This window comes from Sphaeramia orbicularis, chromosome 13, assembly GCF_902148855.1.
Source record: "Sphaeramia orbicularis chromosome 13, fSphaOr1.1, whole genome shotgun sequence".
NCBI classification, from domain to species: domain Eukaryota; kingdom Metazoa; phylum Chordata; class Actinopteri; order Kurtiformes; family Apogonidae; genus Sphaeramia; species Sphaeramia orbicularis.
In genome coordinates this window covers 14,643,574-14,668,502 of record NC_043969.1, presented here as the reverse complement: position 1 = coordinate 14,668,502, position 24,929 = coordinate 14,643,574, and the positions used below count along the sequence as shown (strand labels likewise).

The following is a 24,929-nucleotide window of genomic DNA, read 5'->3' as shown; positions in this document are numbered from 1 at the left end:
TGAAATGTATTAACTGTCATTTATTTTGTGGCCTCGTTTGAAGTATACTTGGGAATTTTCTTCTTACTCAAAAGTTTAAGAGACTAGACTGGACTTAGAGAAAAATGTGCACATGGAGAAAATATGTACATTATGAGAAGTACTGGCACTAGTTCATGAATACAAACATAATATATTGACTATTGCTCTGTATTTAGGGCTTACAACCACTAGATGGAGTACAAAGCAACCAGATAATTTACAGTGTCTCTATCTAGAGAGAGCCTATCCCCTACCGAGCAATGGTGATGCACTTATGGGTACCAACCTAACACACACACACACCTGCGGGAGAATCATGCCATGTGTTTCCCAACTGTTTGATCAAAGGGAGACATTGTGCTTTACACTGATTCTTTCAGTCAAGAGGTGAAGTAAGCCTTTTGATATTGCAGCTTGTTGTTTTATTGGCTTTTAGGATCGTCTGTCAGCCTGACTGCTTTGTTGTTTTTATCTCTGCTTTGTTCCCCTCCTCTGTGTTCATGTTCCCTTTCAGAAAATATCAGTCACAAAGAATTTGTAAGTCCCTGCCATTATATGTAACACCACCTGTTGAGGAGACTCCTAGTAACCGTCCAATCCTTCCTGCCGGTGGATGCTGGTTGGCATTTTAAAACGGGTGGAGTTCAAAAAAGAGCAGCAGCTTGAGCTGCAGACTAATGCCAACCTGTGGAGAGAGGAGCAGGGAAGCCTGGGTCAGCCACATCAAAAAGGGATATGCCACAGGAAATCATCCTGAGGGGAACATTTCCCTTTGCCTCCCCACCTGGTGATGCACATGGAGAGTCAAGGTGTGTGCTATGGGAGCTGTCATATGATCTGAGCATCTGAACATTTCGCTTGGTGTAAGCAATAATCTTTTAATTTTTAATGATAGAGTTGTTTGACATGATATTGTTGTTTGGACCCAATGCGATTTGATGCGAGATACAACACATACACATCAAACAGAGACACTTTATTTCCATCAGAATGATGCAAATGTATTCCCAGCATCACCATGCTGCCTGTTTCCTTGGTGATAAATGTGAGGGGTTACTTTCTTAACCATAACACTGCCTCCACTCTGTGTTTATAGCTCTAACTAATTAAATCCATTTGATATAAAGTGAAACAAAAGCTCTCATCACTGTTTCTATATCTCCTGGTGAATCACTTCACACAGTGGAGGCCTTGTAACCACCTGTCATTGTCTCTGACAATGATCAGAGGCTGAATAAGTTTGATTATATAATGCTGGAAATGTAATTCTACAATTTGGCCAAACAAGCGATTTATTCAGATATAACCTGCTTTACTAGAAACACATTCAACACTGATAAACAGGATAAAGGAGTAATAGAAAATATGCAAAGGAAGATTAAACTCAATATGTCTGTGTAGGTTCTCATTTGCCCAGGTCATCATTCTTCTTGGTAGTTCTTCAACTGGACTGAAGAAGTCTCTTGGATGAGAGACAAAATGTTTTCTAAAGAGCTAAACCAGTCCAGTTGAACGGAAAACAACTACCAACACAAAAAATAATCTTAATAAATAAAACACTAACGGTGCAGGGTGCTACTCTGATTACTTAAGAAACTTGGTGCTCCTTAATTTTTCTGTAAAGAAAAGGCAGTGTAGTATACTTTTATGAGTGCAGTTCTGTTGGAAAAATAAAATCATGGACCACTCTACCAGTTCAGGTTTTCTAAAATTAACATCTCAATCTATCATGCCATGGTCCCCAGATGATAATCCAGCTGAGAGATATAATTAAACCAACATAGGCAAAGGTCACTGGTACAGTGTGTAAGTCTGTTGCATATTTTTTTTCTGTATTTCTGTTCATAATTTTATTGCAATGATTTAAAATAAACAGGGTTCAGTAAGCATTTGATCTTCATTTTGATCCAGTGAGTAAAGCCTTATAAAATTCCATGTTTTTTTTTTTCTTTTTTTTCTTTGTCTTCCAATGTGGTCATTAAATCAATCCATTCGCCAACATGTCATTAATGACTGGACTATTTTTATTTATTTATTTATTTATCTTATTTTTTTTTTTTTTTTTTTTTTTTTTTTTTGGGGGGGGGGGGGGGTCAGGAATACATTTATATTATACTTCATAGAGACACAAAACTAAGTGCTGCATATGTGAAATCTGAAAAAGTGTTATTTTCTTTTCTTTGTTTTTTTTTTTTTTATCAGTATAATAACGATGATGACGAAGACTGACTGATTGATTGATTGACTGATTGATTGATTGATTGATTGATTGATTGATTGATTGATCTTTTGGGCAGAGGGCACGAGTGTTAGCGATGACGTTCCGACTAATAAACTTCAAATGACTTGATTATTCGACTTCAAAAAGTAATTTAAAAAAAAAAAAAAAGCCCATCCCAAATATATTGCTCCTACTGCACTGCAAGTTCAATGCCATGTTCCATTATGACTGTAGATGGAGTTCTTGTGTTTACAAATATACCGGTTTAAGTTTGATAAGTCATCATGCATCTTGCATCATATTTAAGATAACTAACAGTAAAGAAACTAATAAAGGAAAGAAAACTGACCTGATTAAAGTACGACAGGTTTAAGCAGATTGGACCATCCCTAACCTTTAAACTTTGAGGGTTAATCTAGATCTCAGGTTATTTGGTCCATTATCTGTTGTAAACTGTATCTAAATAACCCAGTGTGTGTGTGTGTGTGTGTGTGTGTGTGTGTGTGTGTGTGTGTGTGTGTGTGAGAGAGAGAGATAAAATAGCTGTTGCTATTAAAGCGCTTGCACGTTGTTGCATTCAAGGACAGTCGGATTTCTTTAAACACACGGGCTGTCCAGTTGGAATACATAAGAAATGTGACACTAAGGCGATGTGAGGATTCTGGTGTTAAATTCGTGTTCTATATTTTATTTTATTTTATTTTATTTTATTTTGTCAAAGGTGTCAGTCGTGAGGTAAATGAAAAGCTAATGTTGAAGAGGTGGAACGGTGGAAAGGGCAGTTTTCGAGGTGCAGTGAACACGCACACTGGGAGTAAAGTCAGCTCGGTGACGCTCCCTCACTGTACAAGAGGGGCCGGAGTCAGAAGGACCCACACTCCTCCCACCATTCAGCCACTACCATTGAATTACAATGCTCTGTCTCCTAACGCACACAGAAACAACCAGGAGGGACACTGGCTTTTACCTTCACAGACCAAAACCTTAAAGGAAGCACACAGTGAGCACGCGACAGGACTACTTTCAACGATACCGGAGACGTTGATAGTAAACGTCCGCACCTATACCTCCCTCCGTCTGTTTTCGGGTTAAAAACTTGGGCTCTGTCAGCATTTTACCGGCCACCCACCTCTCCTACGGTTATCTCTGACACGGGTCGTCCCAGGTTGACTCTAGGGAGGGAGAAACAAACACAAAACGTTCAACTTCTTGACACTGAACCGCAACGTTGATCCTGAAATAAGATTAAAAAAAAAAACAAAAAAGGCTCCGGCTTCAGACAGGTGAGTACTTTTGGTTTGTTTGACATGTTTTATCACCTTTTATTAAGAGTATGAATTGTATACATGAGTATTATATTTACACATTTCAGTCAGAAAATCTGTGTTTACACCAGTTTCACCATAGTAAGACTAGCTAAAATTGCTGTAGCCTTTGTACAGTTTAAGCTAATTTTCATCACAAGTTAATAACATGGACAGACGCCTATATGTGTGTGTGTATGTGTATGTGGTTGGAGTCCCATTCATTGTTTCAGCCCCATCCCAGGTTTTAGCCCCTGCACACTCTCATACTGTATGCACCCCGTGAAATGGGACACGCCCGTGATGTTTTATCCTGTAAATCTCCACAGTCCATTTTGGAGAAAGCTTTAACTGACCCAACAGAGTTACTACCATCCTCAGTCTGTCTCACAATAAATACATGTAAAGCTGTATAATGCAAATAAAGCTAAGTGGGCTGGATATGGATTCCCTTATCCTGCTTCTTGGGTTACTTGCATAATTTATGACACCTTTAATTTTTCTGTTGGTGATAAGGTTTGTCTTATTGGAGATCCTGCATTCTCAGAGACACTGTAGGTAATGAATAAGTCAGGTCTCCCCAGGATTATGTATAAGATATCTCTTCCTTTAAAGATGTGGTTAAATTTATGTGTTCACATTATCAGTATAGTATTACTTATCATTATCTTCACTGTCAATTGTTTAGTTGTTAAAATGTCTTCAAATTGCATTTTGAGGCAGTGAACACAATGTCCTTATACGTCTTGTTTGGTTCACAACCCAAAGATATTCAGTGTATATAAGGAAACAGTATGGAAACTACCAAAAATATTTCCATTGAAGAGGCTTTTGTTTTTGTTATTCTTAGAAATTACTCACACCCATTATTGAGTAACAACACAGTTGTTGATTAATCCTTGTAGGTCTAGTTGAATAACTGTAAAACTCTGGTGATTGAAGACTTGTTATCTGTCATCACGTAAAGTTTGTTTCAAGGGATAGATGACATTTTGCATTGTAAAATGATGATGGAACCGACAAAATAAAATAAAAAGAAATGAAAATAAATTTTTCCACTCACTTGAGGTGGTTTTTTGCCCAAGCATAGATGCAATCAGAGAAAATGGAAACACTTAAAGGGGTCATAATTTGCTAAACCCACTTTTATTAGTCTTCAGTACATTTATTTGTGTATTTGGACCCTAATAGTTCCAAAAGTTTGAATTTGAACCTTTCAGGCCCTGCAAAGCTATCTTTATATTTATTATGGCAAAAACTGAGTGGATTTCTATAACTTGTTTTAATTCCTGCTTAATTTGTTACATCTATACATCTTTGTCAGCAACAGCGGTTGTGGTCCATACTGAAAATATGTCTAATCTTCGAGCTGATTACCTAAAATGTTCAGTTGTTGGTTTAACATGACAGAGGAGCACAGCCAAAAACCTGGAGGGGGTGGAGCGTGAAGTGGGTCATTTGCATTTAAAGGACCAGCGCTCAAAACAACCTTTCTCTTGTCATTACTCAGAAATAGGTTTGAAGATGGGCCTGTGGAGTTTAATTAATGAAGAATTCAGACCGAAACATAGCATTTACAGTTTATGTAGACCACAGGGAAATGTTTTAAAATGCATAATTACATTTAAAAAAAAAAAAAAGCAAAATATTCCTCCTTTAAAAAAAAAAACCTTAAGTCTGACATAATGAATATTTAACAAAACATGACTGATCAGCTGTTTGTGGCATTTTCTCAAGTATTCCAAAAGAGTGAAATCATGTCTGGCACAACAGGTTGTGTGGACTGATGAGGAGACTGAGTTATTCATCTGTCTCCATAATAAAAGGCGTCAATCATTCCAGATGAAAAACAACAATGATGTTCTGCTTCTTCTATTCTTTTTATTAGAGCAACATAGCAGTTCCACCTGCTGGCAACACAACACCACCCACATGGTTCACTTTTTACCTGTTTATGGAAATGCAAGTAGTTTTTATTTTTGCCACCTTTCAAGAGTTCACTTGAGACTTGTGTAACATTTTGTCAAAACACAGCTAGTATTGTAGCATATGTGCATCATGACTATACCAAACCATTTTTCACCTCAATCAAAAGAAAAATCAACTCCCCTCTATTAAGCACTAGCCCCTTGATGATTACTACACAATCATCATCTTGCAGTTAATTGAAATAATAGTGGTTATTTCATATAATCATGTTAATCATCTCAGCTGGGTGACAATAATAGGAATAACATTTTTCCATTATTTACACATTGTTCTTCGGTGTTAAATTTTTAATGATATTGTCTGATTGTACCTCATTTTTCTTCTATTATAAGTTTATTCTAGTGTATTCTAATTTTGTGCCTTGGTCTTTGTGCCTGGGATTTCAGTTACTGGTTTTCTAGACTTAAGTTCTATCATATTAACAAGGCAAATGGAACTGTATTTAGTTTGATATGTGTCAAAATTCAGTGCCCATAAATTCAATTTCTTTTTCATAAGGTGTATAAATATAATCAAACTGTGATTACAGAGGTATATTACACTGGAGAATTATTTCCAGTTACTTTTTTGACAATTAACCGTCCACTCAATTTTCAGTATCATGACAGTCCTATAAGGCAGTTAACCCTTTCATTCACAAAACACGACCTATCTTTGCATCATCCATTTCCATGTCACAGATGACATTTATTGACGTCACCTTGGCATGGTTGCACATTGGTCCTTCAGAGACCAGACATCATCTTTTCTGTTTGATCAGAGTTTCAGTATATAGATGACTCAATGCAAATTCCATTTGGCTGTTCCCTGTTCTGTGCTTTTTAACAACATCTATAAATGGATTGAATGGCTTGGCAGTACATTGTGTTGAATTCAGTGTTTTCTTGCTTACAGTATGTTTCTGCATAGTAAAAGAGGCTCCTGTCTTGATGGAAGCCAGATTTATGCAGAAGTTTGCAGGTCCTGACACTGAAAGTCATACTGTATGGCATGCAACAAAATAAATGCTAATCTTGGTATTCACACCATTCCACAATTTCAGGTCTGTGGCAAAAAATGGAAAAAAGGGTACTTTTACATTTGTTGAAATGCACTATTAATAATGATTAAAAAAAGAGGCCATGCTGACAAGTGGCAGGGTTGTTTAACAGGTCTTTTAAAGGTCAGTTTTAGGAGAATAAATGGCAATATAAAGTTTTAGAGGACCGTGCAATGTGATGAATGTACCACAATAATAACTGACTCTTCTTATGTAGCGCTTCCAGACTGTATCTCATGTTCAGGTTTCGTGCATACTTGTTGTTGTGAAGTGGAGTATATATGCTAAACATGCTGCAGAAAGTAACATTGTGTAGACAGTAGCTGACCTTATTGCTCATTTGAGTCCAGTATCGATTGCGTGTCCTGGACATGTTGATCTGCACTGCTTACGTAACTGCCAGTTGTACTTAATGTATGTTTAGGGACTGTGTACTTTAAACAGCTGCCCAATAAAACGGAAATACACCAAACGGATGAAGAGTCGTACTAAAATCAATGCAGTATCCAGCATGATATTAGTTGTCTTCATATGCCAGAGGAAACGCATCTGTTAGGCCTGTCAGAGCTGTGCAGTTATCCACAGGGGGTATGAGACATGTAAAAATGACCTGTTATTAGTGGCTACCTTGAAATGGTGAGGTCGAGTCCAGCACTCCCCCGCCTGTTTTTCAATGACAACTGAGAGTGTTTTCTTCAAATTTGTACCCGTGTAAAAAAAAACAAGAACAACTGCTTAATGCAAAAGTAATGAATTTTTGGATTTAGAGACTCAAGAAAAGAAATTGTGGCTACAAGGCTGTGTGCATAAGACCCTCAAATTAGTAGAGCAATATAGTTTCCATCTATTTTATATCGCATTACTTGATAAGCTCCTTCCTTCTCTATCTGAAAACAGATTTATCAGGGTTGCAGTGCAGAATATCCCTGCCAAATCTAGTGAATGATGCAATGGCATAGAAATTGAGGTGTATGTGTTTCATGAGTGTCACAGAACTATAGGGGACTCACGATAAATAAAATGCTTGGGTTTTCAAAACAGACCTTGAAGCAGACAATGATTTACAATGGCAATCACATAATGGAGTCTCACTTCACCATGGATACTGACTGAATGTAATCAGCAAATCATGATTGCCCAGTGGTGATAACCATTTGGTCATCCACAAGACCAAATAACAAGTTAGTTACATGCAATAACACACACTTCGTCAGTGTCTTTCAGTCCAGTGTTTTCAATCTGTCAGAGAATAGAGGTCTGAGGGGAGGCTAACGTATTATTCATATGTATGCAATTAGTCTACTCATGCAGAGTATTTTCAAAGTACACTTAACACACTAAACAAAGAATTTGTTTATTTGATGAACCAATAGAGAAAAGGCAGCCGGCTATTCTGAAGAATTGAACGTTAAACTGTTATGGTTTCTCTTGAATTTGCAGACACAACTGGTTAGATGCCTGTTCCAAACAGCTAAAGGCATTTGGCATTGCTTCATTTCCAGCCTGCTGTGACATAGTTGGAGCCTTGCTGTTCCCAAACACTGCAACTGGGTCTGTGGCGACTCCCCTCGATGTCAAAGATACTTGACATTTGCGGAAGCATCATAGACATCTCTATCAATGTTGACAAGTACAGAGTTCAGATGAACGTAGAATCTGAACTAGGTTATTAATTGATGAATGAATGTGGGGAAGTTGTTGTCAGTAGTGAAAGAAAAAGGAGAGATGTTGCTTTTACTGCCCTTATTTGAGCAGGTCCATTTTTCTGGGCTAATTGCTATAATTTTCCTCTCATAGAAACATTACAGGCTGTGGTTCACTGCCTTTGTTTTTTTTTTGCAACTTGATCTTTCTTCAAAGTCCTACCCTCAGAGAAACTGGAGGTGCACAGCTTTTTTCCTCAAAGCTTAGTTCACCTTTGAAAAAGGCAACAATACCTCCTTGACTGGATAACAAGTGCTCTTGTATTCCTTTCAGTCCTGGAAAAAATTCCCACCACTTGAGACTCACCTCTGCAGTTTGCCCAAGTATTGTCTTCTCTAGCTGTAAAAATGTAAATCTGTAAAATGAGTTATTCATTCTTTGTTTTTATTGCCCTAGGCTATTATATAATATGACGGTTTTGTTGTTATCAGGTTTAATCATTATTTGTATTATGTCTAGACATGCAGTATTTTAAGGTATACATTTCTTTTATTGCTACTGTGAAAATAGTTTCATTGTGTTTGTGTTACTGATCATTGTATACCAAATGTTATGAGGAGAATGCTCAGTTTCTGTCTCAGTAAACCAGGTGCACAGTGGTAGCACGTGATAGCACCTGCTCGTCTGGCCCTGCCTCGGGGACACAGACAGTGTTCACAGCAGAGGACTGAGGCTGGTGTGGTGTCAGCACACAGATGGTGGTGAAAACCAACATGTAGGCATACAGATGGCATCTTGACGAAAAACATTACAATCCAAAGTCTTTTCCTTTTCCCTCTTGGTAAGGTTACGAGGTGCTGCAACAATGGTTCCCACCGTATCTCTGCATGCCATGGATGTCTTTGTCAGCTGTTTGCTTTTCAGGCCACAGTATCAGCAGCACTGCAGTATCACCTATGATTAGGACCAAACTTGAACGTGAACAAGCTGAGGCATAGCAAATAGAAAAACATTACGACAGGTGGACTGAAAGTAAAATAAAGGAGTACATTGAAATGTTGCAAGCAATTGTATTATTCCTTCAGAAAATCTATTCACAGATTTAAACCATGTGGACTGTGTCAAGTTTATCTGGTTTAGCAATATAGTAATATAATCAATTGCCTTTACTTTTGTGTGTATGTATGTATGTATGTTTGTTGTGTTTTTTTATAACAAGCTGACCCAAACAAGTTGCCCCTGGTGGGATTACTAAAGTTACTTTTGTAATCGCAAGACAAGATGAACAGATAGTAATTACACTCCTCTGCCTAAGAAAAACATCCTCCTTCCCATCCATTTTCTGTATCCACTTAATCTATGTGGAACTGCAGTACAGTGGACTATAGGGCATATAGAATACTTGTTAGACAGTTTAGCGATTGAGTTGAGTCTCAGCTAGGCTCTTGTGCATTTGAATAAGCTTTAGTTTGTTTTCTGACAGGCTTTTCCTATATACATCACATTCATTTGTCTGACCTGCAATAAATCCATTTAACTGTTTAGGATTTACATTTGCTGATATATACTTTTTTTTTTTTTTTTTCATTTTTTCACCCCCTTATTACCATTATTGACAGACAGGTACTCTATTAATATCCACCAACATTTTTCTCTTTATCTCTTTTTTTTTATGAATAGTTTTGTGAATTAGCAATTATATGCTCTAAATACTGGAGCAGGCAGTTTAGTGGAAGCTGCTGCTGATAGGTCAGGTGAAATGGGGAACAGAAGCTTAAAGCTTAGTTCTTAGGGTTTTAATAACCTCAAAGAAGGAACATCCGATCCAGATGACAGAGATACTGTGAAGCTGTTTAACCACACATTAAGTGGTCTTTCCGTCTGTCTGAACGATGCTTTTCCATGTCTGTGTTGGAAGTGATTTTATTTATTTATTCATTTTTAACTTCTCAAAGTCAGCTGTTCATGTGTCAGACACTAACATTTAGCTTAGATTTTCCCATGCATGTTGAAGTTGTTTGTAGCCATGTATCCCTCTCTGTGGGATTTGCCTCCCACACTCCACATATCCGTTGACTGTCCTTCCCAACATCCAAATCACAGGCTGTAAGAAAGTTGATGAGAGAGCAGGGCATAAACTCAACAGACCAAAATTTGTGTCATTCAGTCTGTAAGGCGATAATTATCTAGATGCCTTAACAGTGACATGGTGGGTCATGGGTCATTACTGTCTTCACACAGGAAGGGTCCCTCCTTCTTTTGCCTATACGAAAACATAAACTTTACATAGCAGGTTCCTGTTTTCATGGAACATTAGCAGCACCTTATCATGAGTGATCACCTCCGTCCACAAGTCATCTCTACAGCATACAGTCAGTTTATCCAACAGTGCAATACTCCTCTCTATTAAATCACCTCTACCTTCCAGCCCATGAAAGAGGCTCCATATAGGCTAAAGCCCACTCCTATAAGATTATTTTTGTCCCACCATGAAAATGAGAGTAATATTTCCACATCTCACTTGACCCATTTTACACCTCTGTTGTTCCATCCACTCTGAAATGAGTGGGTGGATTTGCTTCTGCTCTCCTAGTTATTTACCTCATGTTGTTTTGCTCTAATAATAAATGTAATTGACAGTAATGGTGCTCTCTCATCCTGCTGTCAGTGTTCTAATTTGAGTAGACTGATGGACTGTGATTTGATCAAATTTTTCCTTTGAGTTATCACTAACCCATATTTTATTTTGTTGTTTGATAAGCTGTCAGGTTGATGAGAAGCAACAGATTTTGAGGTTGAAAAGCTTCCTGCCTCTTAACTTTTTACATTCTGTCAGTTTGCTGTTTGCTAACTGGTTATTTCATACTGCAGTATCTTCCTTTATTGCTGACTTTGAGATACAGTAGCACTGTTCTTTATCTCATAATGCTCTGTCTCAAGTGTATCTTTTAATAAACCTTCAGATATCGCTGTGGCGAGTGCGAGACATAAAGACACCAATCATTCTTTAATACTGAGCTCTTAAACAATAAGTGTCCCTCAAACTGTCATGTTTTTTATCACTTTAATTTGGTTGTCTTGTTGTTAATATAATGGAAATCAGTTACTTGTCATTTTAATAATAAAATACCATTAAAGCTGAAATACACAATTTTTTTTCTTTTCTATGTTAACAAATAATAACAAATCATATGTACTGTACTTTGCGGGCTATAAGCCGCACCTGACTATAAGCCACACCTGAATATAAGCTGCACCCACTACATTTTAAAAGAAAAAAATATTTGTACATTTATAGGTCGCACCTGACTATAAGCCACTGGTGTCCATGTTGTAACATGAGATATTCGAACAGAAAGATGGTAAACAGAAAGATTATTTAAATATTTATTTCCATACCATAACTGCTTTTTTCCAAACAGTGCCTGTAACACGGCTGGTTAAAAACCCCAGAAAAGTCACTGATTGCTATCTTCATCTTCCTTCTGTGCTTTGAAACCACTGAAGACGTCTTCTTCAGTGTCGGAGTTGAACATTCTCAGAAAGGCTCCATCACACACCTTCTCAGTCTCTCTTTCGTTGTCGCTCTCAATGGCACTTGCATGCACCAGTTCTATTTCCTTCTTAGACGGCCAGATCGATTGCTTTTAACTTAAAAGCTGTATCATATGCATTTCTTCGTGTGTTTTCCATGATGATGGTTTGTGCATGACATGCAAAATGATTGTTAAGTTAAGCTTAAAACTTCTCCTCTTCGCATCACTTTTTCCACATGTCTGTCTCGCTTTTGTGCTTCCTGCTAGAATGCCCCCTGGAGGCCGGTAGCCCGTAAAAATCTATACTCAAGCCGCATCGTTGTATAAGCCGCAGGGTTCAAAGTGTGAGAAAAAAGTAGTGGCTTATAGTCCGGAAAGTACAGAATGTCAGTCAATCTAACTCCTGTCAGCTCAGCAAAAGAGACTTAGACTTAGACTTAGACTTCCTTTATTGTCATTGCACAAAAAAAACACAGCAGTGTGATTTTGGCAACGAAATGCCGTTGCTTGGCTTCCGGAATCCACAGAATTAAACTAGAAGCACTCGGAGAGTGCAGACCTCTGCCAAGGCTGATCAGTGGCCCCCCCACCCCCGATCACCACCAAAATTTAATCATTTCTTCCTTATCCCATTTCCAACAAACCCTGAAAATTTCATCCAAATCTGTCCATAACTTTTGAGTTATGTTGCACACTAACGGACAGACAAACAAACAAACAAACAGACAGACAAACAAACAGACAAACAAACAAACAAACCCTGGCAAAAACATAACCTCCTTGGCGGAGGTAAATATGGTCTATATAACTTTAAAAACAAGCTAAAAATAAATGAGTGCAATAGATGAGTGCAATAAATGAGTGCAATAAGGAATAAATAGAGAAACAGAATGTAAACAGCAGAATAAAATAGTGCAAAACAGAATAACCAGTATAATTTGTGTAAACAGAACAGAAACATTGTAGCAGCTGGGGGGGCTATTGCACAAACAGGAGGTAGTTATGGCGCATATTTTCATATTGCACAGAAATAATGACCATATAGAAAAAGTGCACTGAGGTAAAGTTGTCCATCAGAAAGGATATTCTGATATTGTCTGTGAGGTAGGTGGATGTGTGGGCGGGGGGGGGCGGGTGTTATTTGGTATTTAGTAGTCTGATGGCCAGGGGGAAGTAACTGATTCTGAATCTGGCTGTTCTGCAGCGGATGCTGCGGAACCTTCTGCCAGACGCCAGGCGGGAGAACAGTCTATGCTGGGGGTGAGTGGGGTCAGAGAGGATCCGGTGGGCCCTGGATAGGCAGCGGCTATCTGCAATGTCCTGAATGGTGGGGAGCAGGGCCCCGATGATCTTCTCCGCTGTCCTAACCACTCTCTGCAGAGACTTCCAGTCCGAGGCCCTGCAGCTCCCAGACCAGACGGAGATGCAGCTGGTCAGCAGGCTCTCTATGGTCCCTCTGTAGAAGGTGGTTAGGATGGGAGGGGGGAGGGAGGCTCTTCTCATCCGCCGCAGGAAGTGCAGGCGCTGCTGTGCCTTCTTTGCCAGGGAGGAGGTGTGGAGTGACCAGCTTAGGTTGTCTGTGATCTGCACCCCCAGGTACTTGGTTGTGCTCACGATTTCCACAGCTGTGTCGTTGATGCGAAGGGGTGTAGAGAGGAAGAGAAAAAGAGGAAGAGAGCATGGTCAAGCGAGGGCAACCTAACAAGGGACAAAATATTAAGCATGGAAAAATAAGACATTTTCTGGTTGTTTTACAGAGAGTATGTTCTAATAAACAACATGCCTGCATCATCACATAACTCAATGTGAACATTCTTGAGAGAATACAGCTAGGAAGAACTCTGTGCGATTTGTCTCTCAGACAGAACTGTACCGCACTGAGAGCAAGTATGCAGGTGTGTCAAAAGAGCAAAATGAAACAGGGCTGCCGAGTTTTAACATTAATCCACACAAGAATGTTATGTGATGTAGAAATATCCCAAATAAAACATCAGAAACAGAGAACATATAAGCAGATCGCAGATTCTGTAACAGTTAACGCAACCGCAAATGTTTAAAGCAAGAATTCTCAAACTCTTTCAGGTGAACCAACAAAAATGCACAATGAATATCTGTGACATCTATTTTTTTTTTACTGACTTTTGGTGTCTCATTTACTTTAAAAATGACTGTCGAAAAGTTAGAGTATGTTAGCGGGTTACTAGTTATTAACCAGTCAATCCAATTTTTTTTTTTTTGCGTACTTCTCCACCCAAAGCACATTTAGTCCTCTCTGCATTTCCAATGGGTTTGGTGAAACCAACATTTATAAATTATTCCATGTGTTTTTATTTCAACATCATGCGTGTGATTGAAAGTAGTAAGTAATTACAGAAGTTACTTTCAACATTACTTCAGCTACAAATCATCACGATCAGATTTAACTGACATTGACCCAATAAAACCGAGTACGTATCCATTTAGGATCCTGTCCTTGACTTTGGGATAGTTCATTCCAGCAAGTTAGAAGTGATGACTGAGAGGGATGATTATTGTATGGGTGTGTGTATTGTTGCACATTTTGCTGTGAAAGACATAATCATGATACGTAATACCATGAGAAGAAAGATTAACACACGACTGCCCTTAAGTGTTTTTCAGCACCCCTCTAAAAAGTGTTCTAGTTCAACTACCACTTGATAAATACGTGCTCAATGCTGAATCTTTTCGTCATCTTTATGTAGAGCTAGAGACAGAGAGAGAGAGTCAGAGGAAAACCACCTGACCCTGGTCCTGTTGCTCTGAGCCAGTTCTTTATTTATTCATTTTTTTAGTGCTCTTTTGAATCTGCCAGCAATATTTTGTAATAGGCCTGACCATGAAAGAACCTTGAGTTTAATTATCCTGTTATTGACCTTTTATAAAATCAGTTCAAAACACTGCTTAGCTAGGATTCACTAATATTGCCTTGTCAGTGTATACTTAAATTTGCATTTGCGTTATTTTTCAGTATCCACTTGTAACTTCTGCAGCAATAGATGCTAATTGTAACATTCTAATACTTGTGCATGTATTGTTACACTTTCAGGCTGTAAATTCTTACATGAATCAGGCATCTGTCTGACACTTTTTCTTACGTAGTCCCATGTGGTGTGATATTTGAAAGGTCCAGAGAAGATGGCATTTGGCTTGTATCGTAAATCGTCTTCCATCTACAAGTGTGTTGGCTTTCAGCTGATTGCCAATGTGTGAGTGGTTTGTGGTGGGACATAATCTTACACTCTGGTGCCGTGGTCCATTAATTGTTTCCCTCTCACTGCATTGACTATTGGGAGTGACTGATACCTGTGTTCCTTCAGAAATACTTCTTATTACCTATTTGTATATGTAACATCCCGGGAATTGTTTATGTTGGAGAGGGTCCATGCATATGATTGGACATGCAATGCAACGTTATGCCAGAAAATGACTGGTTTGTATAATTTGCGTAATTGAAAGACATCATATTTTTATAGTCTATCTTCACACATATGCACACATTAAGTACTGTTCACTCAACCAGTTAGAACATGTCTCTAGATTTTTGGTTTCCCAGGGGACTCCTACAGCTTTGTCTTGTGGGAAAAGTAACAAAGGAAAGTAGGATCAACTTGAATCTGTGTTTTGTGTATGTTTGCGTATCTGTGCACTTACCTCTGTTTTCATAGCTGATGATTCACTCAGCAAATGGAGCTTGTCAGAATCTCTTTTTTTCTCCCTTCCATTAAATTACAGATTTGTGGAAGTGCACCTCATATAGAGCACAGGAAGTGACTGGATTTACTTCACAGAAAGCAGCATCAAGAGTTTATATTAAATTCAAAAGAGGAGCAGCTAGTATGAATAGTGGCAATGCAAACTAAACCTTCCTTGAATAGTGAGTGAATAAAACAGCATTAAGCAACATAAAGCTTAAACAGGGAAAGGTTTTAAGTGTTTGGATCTTTTTTGAGTTAATTAAAGTGGCCTAGACCTTGTGGACTGAACTGTCAGTGCTGAGCCAGCGTTGACAGCATCAGTAGTGACTCTCCCATAGGTTACAGTTTCATTTATCACATGTGTCAATAATCAGTCCACAGGCGTCTTATGATGCCAAGTCTCCATGGTGCTTTGTTACGTGGCATCCATCACACATCTGAGCCAACTCTTTTTTTTTTTTCACAAACCGTCCCTGGTGATGGTTTGTCCTTCAGTCTCGCAGTTCTTTGCTGTTTGGCCTCTCCCTCAGTTCCCTGGTCAGAAGACGACACTGTTTTTGCTAGGAAACTGCTGAAGCATTTCCTCCACTGCACACTGCTTTTCTTCACTGAGCTTCTGATTGGAGGAAATGAGGCAGCAAAAAACAAGGTGACAATAGCCAGTCCTACCCCTAAAGTTCTGAATCACTGTGACAGACGCATAAATGATATGGAAATTTTGGAAGATTAGTAATGATATCCCCTGACTTTGAATTCCAGTTTTTGTGTTCAAGATACTTTGTCTGTGATGAGGTGAGTCGGCATCACACTGCAGTGCCTACACCTTATGGTAATGTCATTTTTGCATCTACTGTGGTTAAATATGTCTGCAGTGACACCTGTTGTTGGTGTTGTGGCTTCAGAAATGTAATTACAGCTTGTGATAATGTGGACTGAAACAACTGTGACTGGTCAGCTTGTTAGCACTGTCTCTCAGTGTCCAGACAAGCACAGAAAATTCAACTTCCTTCTGCCTGATTCAGTTTAGTTATCGTATACACCAGGGGTGTCAAATATAAGGTCCGTGGGCCAAAAATGACCTTCCAAATGGTCCAATCTGGCCAACGGGATGAATTTACAAAGGGCAAAAATTACACTGATGATTCTATCAGTTAAGGGTGTTCAGGGGCCACATACACCTCAATGTGATGTCAAGTAAAATAATAACATAATACCCTATAAGTAATGACAACTCTAAATTTTCTCCTTGGTTTAATGTAAGAAAAGTACAATTATATTATGAAAATATTTACATTTACAAACTATCCTGTCACAATAAAATGTGAAAAACCTAAAAAAAAACCCTGAACAACCTGAAATGTCTTAAGAAAAATAAGTGCAATTTTAATAATATTCTGCCTGTTACTAAATATGTTTGTAGATCCATTGTGTTAATAATAAGCTGAGACATAATATTGTTGAAATTGCCATTAATTTTCAAAAGATATTTCAGGCTGTACATGTTTAGATTTTTCAGGTTATGCACAATTTTCTAATGTCATTTAACTTTCACACTAAAACAAAGGGAAGAATCGAGATTATTATTAATAGGATATTATTGTACTGGTTCGGCCCACTTAAGATCACACTGGGCTGTATGTGGCCCCTGAAGTAAAATGAGTTTGACACCCCTGATATACACCATCTCTGCTGATGTCTTATATCTTTTCTGTGTCTTGTTGTAATTTCAGAAAAAAGTAACTGTTCTACAATATTTATTAGCTTTAACTCCAAGTAAATGAAGACACTCAACATAGTGGCATGCACTATATATATATATATATATATATATATATATATATATATATATATATATATATATATATATATATATATATATTCATCTCTTTTTTTTCCTTCTCTTCTTGCTGAAAATAATTTCTTATTTGTCTTTGACTTAGCTTTGCCAATTGACTGCAGTTTATTCAAGACTTAATTGTTTCCGCCGGGTCATATTTAGCTGATGAGTTTCCTGCAAGACATCACGCTGATAAAGGGATTAACGCTAGCACATTCTGCTCCATATTAATGCAGTTTGAAGATGGATGCTGACTTATTAACTGGAATAAAAAATGAATGAGCATTTTCAAGGTGACAAATCTGTAGCCTTAGTGCTACTCTGCCTAATTATGATCATATCCCTCATCAAATAAGTGGAATTAAAGGGCTGTTTGAAGTAGCTCATCTTAACTTATGCAGCAGTCGTTTATATGATATGTTTGACTTTGAGGATTTGAGTGGCTGCTACACTGGCATGAAAAGAAGCTTTTGGAGGTAAACATGTTGCAACATAAACCCCACAAACCGCTCTGCTTTAACAACATAGAGACACACCAGCTGATGACGTCTGAAGGTTATAATTTGTCAACAAGTGACAACATGGTGTTGCTCAGACCCGTTGGGTCTTTGCCTTGATGAACACACCACTAAGGCTTCAGTGTATTGGGTGTTTTCTTTTTTAAAAGCTTGGGTTAGCATGCCCAGGCACATTTCCACATTTGTCTGTTGGGTTGTGATATAATATGATATAGTTGATATTTGTGCTCGATTCAGGGCAAAATGTTAAAATATAATGGAATAATAAACTGATGAAATCATAGATATAATTTTTATTTGTTAGTGAAGCTTACATTTGATGTTCTGTTCAGATATATGTCCTTTTTTCCTTTTTATGCTGAAAATGTTCATCTTTCCTTTTTTTTACATTTAGGGTAAAGTGTGTGAAATTTTTTACATATTAAAAAGTGATTTATTTATTGATTGCATATTTTATGGTAGTTTTTATTCTACCCTATTTATCATTTTTATATTTTATCATTTTATCTTCTATGCTACAAAACTGATATCTGGGTACCTATATTTTGTTCTATCATGTACCATTGATCGGATAACAATAAAGTTGAGTCTGAGTCTGGTGTAAAATACCAGAAGGAAACACTGATAGGTCTGTGACAGACACAAACACACTTGTGGCATGTTTCTTGTTAATTAAGACTGTTTCTTGCAAATTTCCAATTCAGGAAGCCTCAATATTATGCCTTTAGCCATGAGGTGTCTAAATCCCTTTGATCATCATGTATGTTAGTCATGTTGACTGCATGACGTCTTTGTGTGACCCACTGTCAAACTGTGTTATTGATAATACACTACCACACAGTGCATTTTGCATTTGGCAGGCAGAAAACTGATTTTAACCATTCATGGAGCACATGCCAGATTACGTTTGTTGACGAAACATGGCATTAACAAGACACAGGTTTGACTCTCATTGGTACCAGTCTCTTTATTTTTACCAGTTTCATCCATCACTATTACACACTGTATTTACGTCCCATTTTGTCCTCCAAATAGGGTGTTTTGATGATGAATTTCTAGGTTTCTGGTTTGTTAGACACAAGTTGATGATATTTATGTTTTGAGGTTTAAAATCTTTAAGGATGCCTTACGAGCATTTGTTAGTCATTTCAGTGTTATTGTAATATCTTTGAAGAAAATAATGAAATATGTTGTTACCATCGATGTAAATAGTGTAGTAAATAACCTGAAAACTTGATGTGCCTACTAACAATGCTGTTATAGAATCTGAAAGATATGTAAGGATATTTATGCTCATCCTCTGTCATTTTAAGCCACAGAGCACGTTGAACACTGCTAAGCTCCTTGTACCCTTAGGTGAGGTCTGACCTCCTCAGAGCAGTTGTACTAATAACAGGAAACATGGCTTCTGCTGACGATGCTAATGAGCAGCTGCCCAGAGCCTGAGACGGACTGATTATAGCAGGAAGAGTGTAGTTAACATGCAGAATTGCCCTGAAACATCAGATGAAACTTGACCATATGTTCTTCTCCATGAGCTGCAGAGAAAGCCCAATATATTCGCTTAAAGAGCTCTGGGCAAATCTGTATTTGTGTGCACACAGTCATGTTTGTTTCACTCTAATCAGCAGAGATGGTTCAACATGTCATTAATTATACACAGTTCATGCTTTGATAACAACAATATGCACTGTCAACCCCAGATGGATCTGAGGTGTGGGTTTTTGCTCAGCACAACAGGCTGTGTCATGTCCCCACAGAGTGAGGCAAACTTGCGTTAACACTGCTGCAGTATCGTTATTGTTGTTATAGCTGAGTCTCAGTGCTGAATCTGCAAAAGCTCAACAGGTTGACTCGGTTATAAGTGACTGTTTATGCCATAGCTTTACCATGTGAAAGAGCAGACAGTAGGGTGGTGTTGTACTGTTAGAAAAGATACATTATGGTAGTATGTCTGTATGTGGGGCAAAGTATTTTACAGGATACCTTTGACCTTTGTCAGCATTGAGCCTTGATGCAGAAGAACAAAAAGGGGTTTAAATGAATCAAAATGAATGAAATATTATTGCAACCGACAGCTGATATTGATATTTCATGTTGCAAGTTTGATGGGCAAAAACGTTTTTGGACACCCCATGTATTTGTGATATATGTAATATATTGCATTAATAATCAGTCTTAATGTCATTGAACTCTGCCAAGTATTGTTCCATTCTCCAAACCCACATACTTCTGCATGTGCACTGGTCTGTTAAGGTCAAAACTGGATGTTTCAGCAAGATAATGAAACACATTCAGGGCATAACATGTTGAAACTGTGATGAATTTGGTTTTGTTATTGTTTTTTCTTGGTAAAAAACATAAATAATCATTTCCATTTGTTTGTGTCTGTCTGATGCAGCTACACCCTTTGAAACACAAAGATTTTTCCCCAAATATTTCATGATGATGTTTGAGATTGTGTTAAATTTTAAAGGTGTACAAAAACTTTTTTCCACTACTGTTTGTCATGTTGACCATTAAATATGACAAAGCAGCATGCATAGATTTTTTTTCTGCCACTTGATTGTCACTGTTACATTACATCCTTGATAAGTGAGGCCCTTCTGCCCTTTGGTCTGGGGGCAAGAGGAGCCTATATTCTGTCGATGTGTCTAATATATTGATTTTAAGTCTGATTTAATGTAATGTTCAGTATTTGGTTGGCTCACACACCACTTTAATACTGATTTTGCTTTTATTTCTTAATATTATTCACATCTGGTTACAGGGTCAGCTGTCAGTGGAAATGAGACCTTAATTTAGCTCTGGGCTAAAAGGCATTGATTGTGCTTGTGTCTTCCATCAAACCGCCCAACCTTTTTAAAACAGTGTTATTAAACCAACAATAATCAACTGTGCACTTTATTTCTCTATTGTCAACAACTTTGTGCTTTACTTTGACATGAACTCATATATTTCCTTGCAGGGTTCTTCGTAGTCAGTGGGATGTTAGTGCTCTGGAAGCAGGACAAGGACTGACTGAAGGAGCATGGTGAAACACCAGCCTCTCCAGGTCTATGAGCGCCAGCTGTGTTTGTCATGCATCACTGGGATCTATGGTTGCCGCTGGAAACGTTACCAGCGTTCCCATGATGATACCACCAAGGTGAGAGTGAAACCCCCACAGTCAGACCTGCTGAACATGTGCTTGTCAATGATCAAAGACCACACACAGGTCAATTTCCATAAAATACTGTAGGTGCGTGTAAGGATTGATTTACATGTGCTCCCTCAGCAGCCAATCAGTTAATGCGCCACAGGATGACATTTCACTGACCTTGCAACATTCACAGTAGGTCTGTGTCTTTATCTTTTACATCTCATGCAGACCATAATGTAAATGCCTTTCTTTTAGCCTTGCTTTCATTGAGTTGAGAACATTTTACATTCACATAGAAGCCACTGTACATTTAACATTTTCACTGCATAGAAAGCCTCTTAATGGTTTGATGCTTTATCCATTACAGTTAGAAACAGAGTAGATGCTGCCCTCACTGAGGTGATTACCTCACAAGAACCAATTACAGTTTGTCAACAGACGCTCCTGTGCTAAGATCAGGATGGCAGTGAAGGAGACCTGACCGTCCCCAGCTATGTCAAATACATCTGTCAAATGTCATTTTTAATGGTTCAGCAGTGATACTCATTTTCATCTACAGCTGGCATGTTGCCAAACAAAGTGTTTATTGCAATTATGGGGGAAAATATTGCAATTTGAGTCTGTGTCTATGTAAATGTGTATAAAAACAAACATATAAACCTTAATTGGTGTCAATTTTCTGAATACTTAACATAATGTAGCAATTTTCTTTAGCATTTTTTACGCAGAACCTCTTGGTGTCACTGAATTGAGAATATCAAAGCACATACAATGCACCTTTAAATTGCAGACTTTTGACATTATATCATTGCATAAACTGACATTGCAGTGTGAGTGATGTGCCATCCTATCAGCTCTTTTTTTGGAAATATGGATTTATGTTCAGCATAAATAGAGATTTCAGATTTCCTGTCTGTGCTAACTAGTTGTATATAGTGTTATATTACTGCTGATACTTTCACAAACCTGAACGTGTAGGAAGAGAGTGGTTTTTGTTAACAATTCTGTCGCTGAGCAAACCAAGAAGAAACCCTTAGAGGACCTTGGCATTTTTCAGCATGTACTCACATCGCATGTCTCAAGATACCTATGCTGATGTTTGTCTCAGCATTGATTTCTAAAGTACAATTACCTTGAACAAAATGTTGTTCCAGGTTTGCCCTCTATGTAGTAACCTTGAGCTTTCCACACAGAGGTTCATTTACCATCACATTACCCCACTGTTTCCAGTTGTCTGTCAGCTCTGACGTTCATTTTTTAATTAGTTTTTGCAATAAATGAAACACTATTCTGATAGGTTGTGGGGTCAAATTCATTGCCAAAGGCCTGACAGTTTGTCACTTAGAGAATGTATTAAAAAAAATAATAAAACCAAGGTTTTTTACTAAGTGTTACTTTTATCAGTATTTAGTAATACTTTAACATTGAAATTAAATGAAATGTATGGATTTTGTGTAGTACTCCCTAATTTTGGCATCTGCGCCAAAAATCCAGTTTCATTTTGGCTCTACTTTGCTATGGGTTTATTAATAGACAGAGTCAGTATTGCAGTCTACAAAAGATGAGCCATTTGTCCTGACCTTTCCCTTTATCTGTGATTCAGTATTTGAGGAGGACACACTGGTTATGTTGCTGCAACAAACTTAAACACACAACACATACCAAGGTGTGTTTCTCAACTCAAAGACATGCAGAAGCTAACTTCAATAATTTATTTGTGCACACATACCATCCTGTGGTGCAAACAGGACACAGACAGTAGATTCATGTGACTCAGCGCATAAACATGTAGAAAATATATGGTTCACATTAAAACTGCATTACACTTGTAAATCATCAGATAAAAGTATGAAAGGTAAGGATGGGTGATTATATTTGATACCTCTTGGATCATATAAAAAGCATTGTAGTGTACTAAATAAAGACATATTGATTTGCCCCCCCCCCCCCCCCCCCCCGTTTGCAGGAAATTTGACACCATATATCTCTGTTTCCTCTTGCAAGTGGTTGTCTTTCAGTCCAACTGATAGGATAGTGCCAAGTCAGCATTCTGTGTCCATGCTGCCCAGCCTTTGTTTTGATCATGTCAGTGGATAGCACTTGTCTTGACCTCAGTGACAGACATACAAAAGGGCCAAATGCTCTCTGCAGCCTGTTCTCCATCACCACTCACATGAATCAGAGAGATGATTTTGTGTCCCACAGCATTCTTCCAACTTGTTAATTTTATGAGCAGAGAAGACTGGAAATAGATTTATTCCAAGTGATGTTGTCTTCAACAGTGGTTAAAAATACATGTTTTTTTTTTCTTCATGTTTCCTTAATGATTATGGAGTGTGGAGAAAAGAATGTTGACAATAAAATCTACTGATATTTATGACCCCCTTTTTTGTATTTGGTAGTGTCACCAGAACAGTATATATTCATTTATCTATTGTCTTGACATTTGACAAAAAAATGTAATCATGCCCAGAGAATGAATCGAAATGAGTCGGTCTCTGAGGCTATTCCTAGTGGCTTTGAGTGTCCTGTCTAGTATGGATTGTGGTAAAATTGGTATAGATTCACATCTATCTTCTGCCTGCATGCTAACAAGCTAAACAAAGGTGGGAACATAAGCAGTAGGGCCCTGTGTGTGTGTGTTTGTGTGTTTTAAGGGCAATACGTATTATTAGTCATTGGGGAGACATAAAAACAATATTTGGAAACAATGTCCATTTCCAGTAAAAATCTAAATATTGACATCAATATTTCGAGTAAATCCAAAATGCATTTCATCTCAATCCACTCAATAATGTGTCATTTATGAGGATTTATTATTTGTTAGAATACCCGGCAAATAAGTGTTCTAATTTACAGATGATTTAAATGTAGATAAGGTAAATATGCTTATTATCAGATCCAATAATTGGCCATGGCCAATAAGCACTCTATTAATTTATCCTTTTAGATTTTTATACCCACTGAACATTATGGTTGCAATATCATTCTGACCATGTCAGTTGGTGATCATCAGTTAGGGGCTTTACTTCAGTGAATCCTCACAAAGGAAAGGCTTTAATTACATACTACTTTTTTTTCTTTTTAGTATTTCTTACACTTTCTTTGTGACAAGTAGAACTGAATTTTCAGCTTTGTTTAATTTCTTTTCAGGCCCTCCTTGGAACCGTTCATGTTAGCATGAAATATTGCAATTCATAAAATTTTTTTTCATGACTTATGTTGTGTCTTCGTACGTATAGCTCTTTGTGTGTGCTTTCCCCTATAGATCCAGAGAGCTGTAGTGTTTTTTTTTTTTTTTTTCCCCCGGATAATTCAAGGTGATGTCACATACAACTACATCTTTAACGATCCCAGTAAACAAACTATGACCAATCAAGGACAGGTATCAGCTCCACGTAACAGGACCTGAACAAATCACGGAAGCGTGAGAACTGAGAATCTCCTGTTAAAACAGCTGTAGACTTATCCATAACCCACAGACGCATAGTGATATTTCTCTTTTTCTTCATTTTGTTCACTGAAATGAGCCGTTCAGGATGACTAGGTCTGTTTATGGAGCTGCTTCTGTCTTTGTTCAAGGTGCTTTGTAGGAAGACGGCCCACGTCACGCAGTGCAAGGTGATCTGTCCTCTCAGTAATAATTGAAAGTATTTCCATTTAGCCAGTCTTAAGCGTTCAGTAACACAAAGGCAGCAAAAATAGAAGCAAAGCTGCTCCTGTCTTCATTTGTAGCTGGTCTTGTGTGCTGTTGGCATAGGTCAGTGAAGTAATGGACAGGAGAGACATCAGTTACATAACATTAGCCGTTACCATCCCCTGGTCACAGTCTATTTAATTTACTTTGTAGAGCATCAGTTGAAAAGGCCAGAGATTGAATAATTGGTTTAGAGATGTTTTTGTATTTGCTTAGAGCTCCTAACATCATCTGGGATTCTTCTTTTTCTCTCCATTCTGTGCCC

At 37.9% G+C, this 24,929-nt stretch overlaps 1 protein-coding gene across 4 annotated transcripts in view; it reads left to right on the top strand.

Annotated features, from left to right (window-relative positions):
- Positions 1–3,081: 3,081 nt before the first annotated feature.
- The window catches only part of gdpd5b (glycerophosphodiester phosphodiesterase domain containing 5b), a 48,214-nt gene continuing 26,366 nt past the window's right edge, over positions 3,082–24,929 (top strand). For 2 of the 4 annotated variants that reach the window (XR_003937127.1, XM_030152305.1), the window contains exons 1-2: positions 3,082–3,525; positions 20,794–20,973. Coding sequence is in view for 2 of the 4 variants with exons in the window: in XM_030152305.1 (XP_030008165.1) it covers positions 20,857–20,973 (117 nt within the window). In the remaining 2 variants the exon portion in view is untranslated. The remainder of the gene's footprint in view (positions 3,526–20,793; positions 20,974–24,929) is intronic. The other 2 variants (XR_003937128.1, XM_030152306.1) reach the window with 1 other exon arrangement.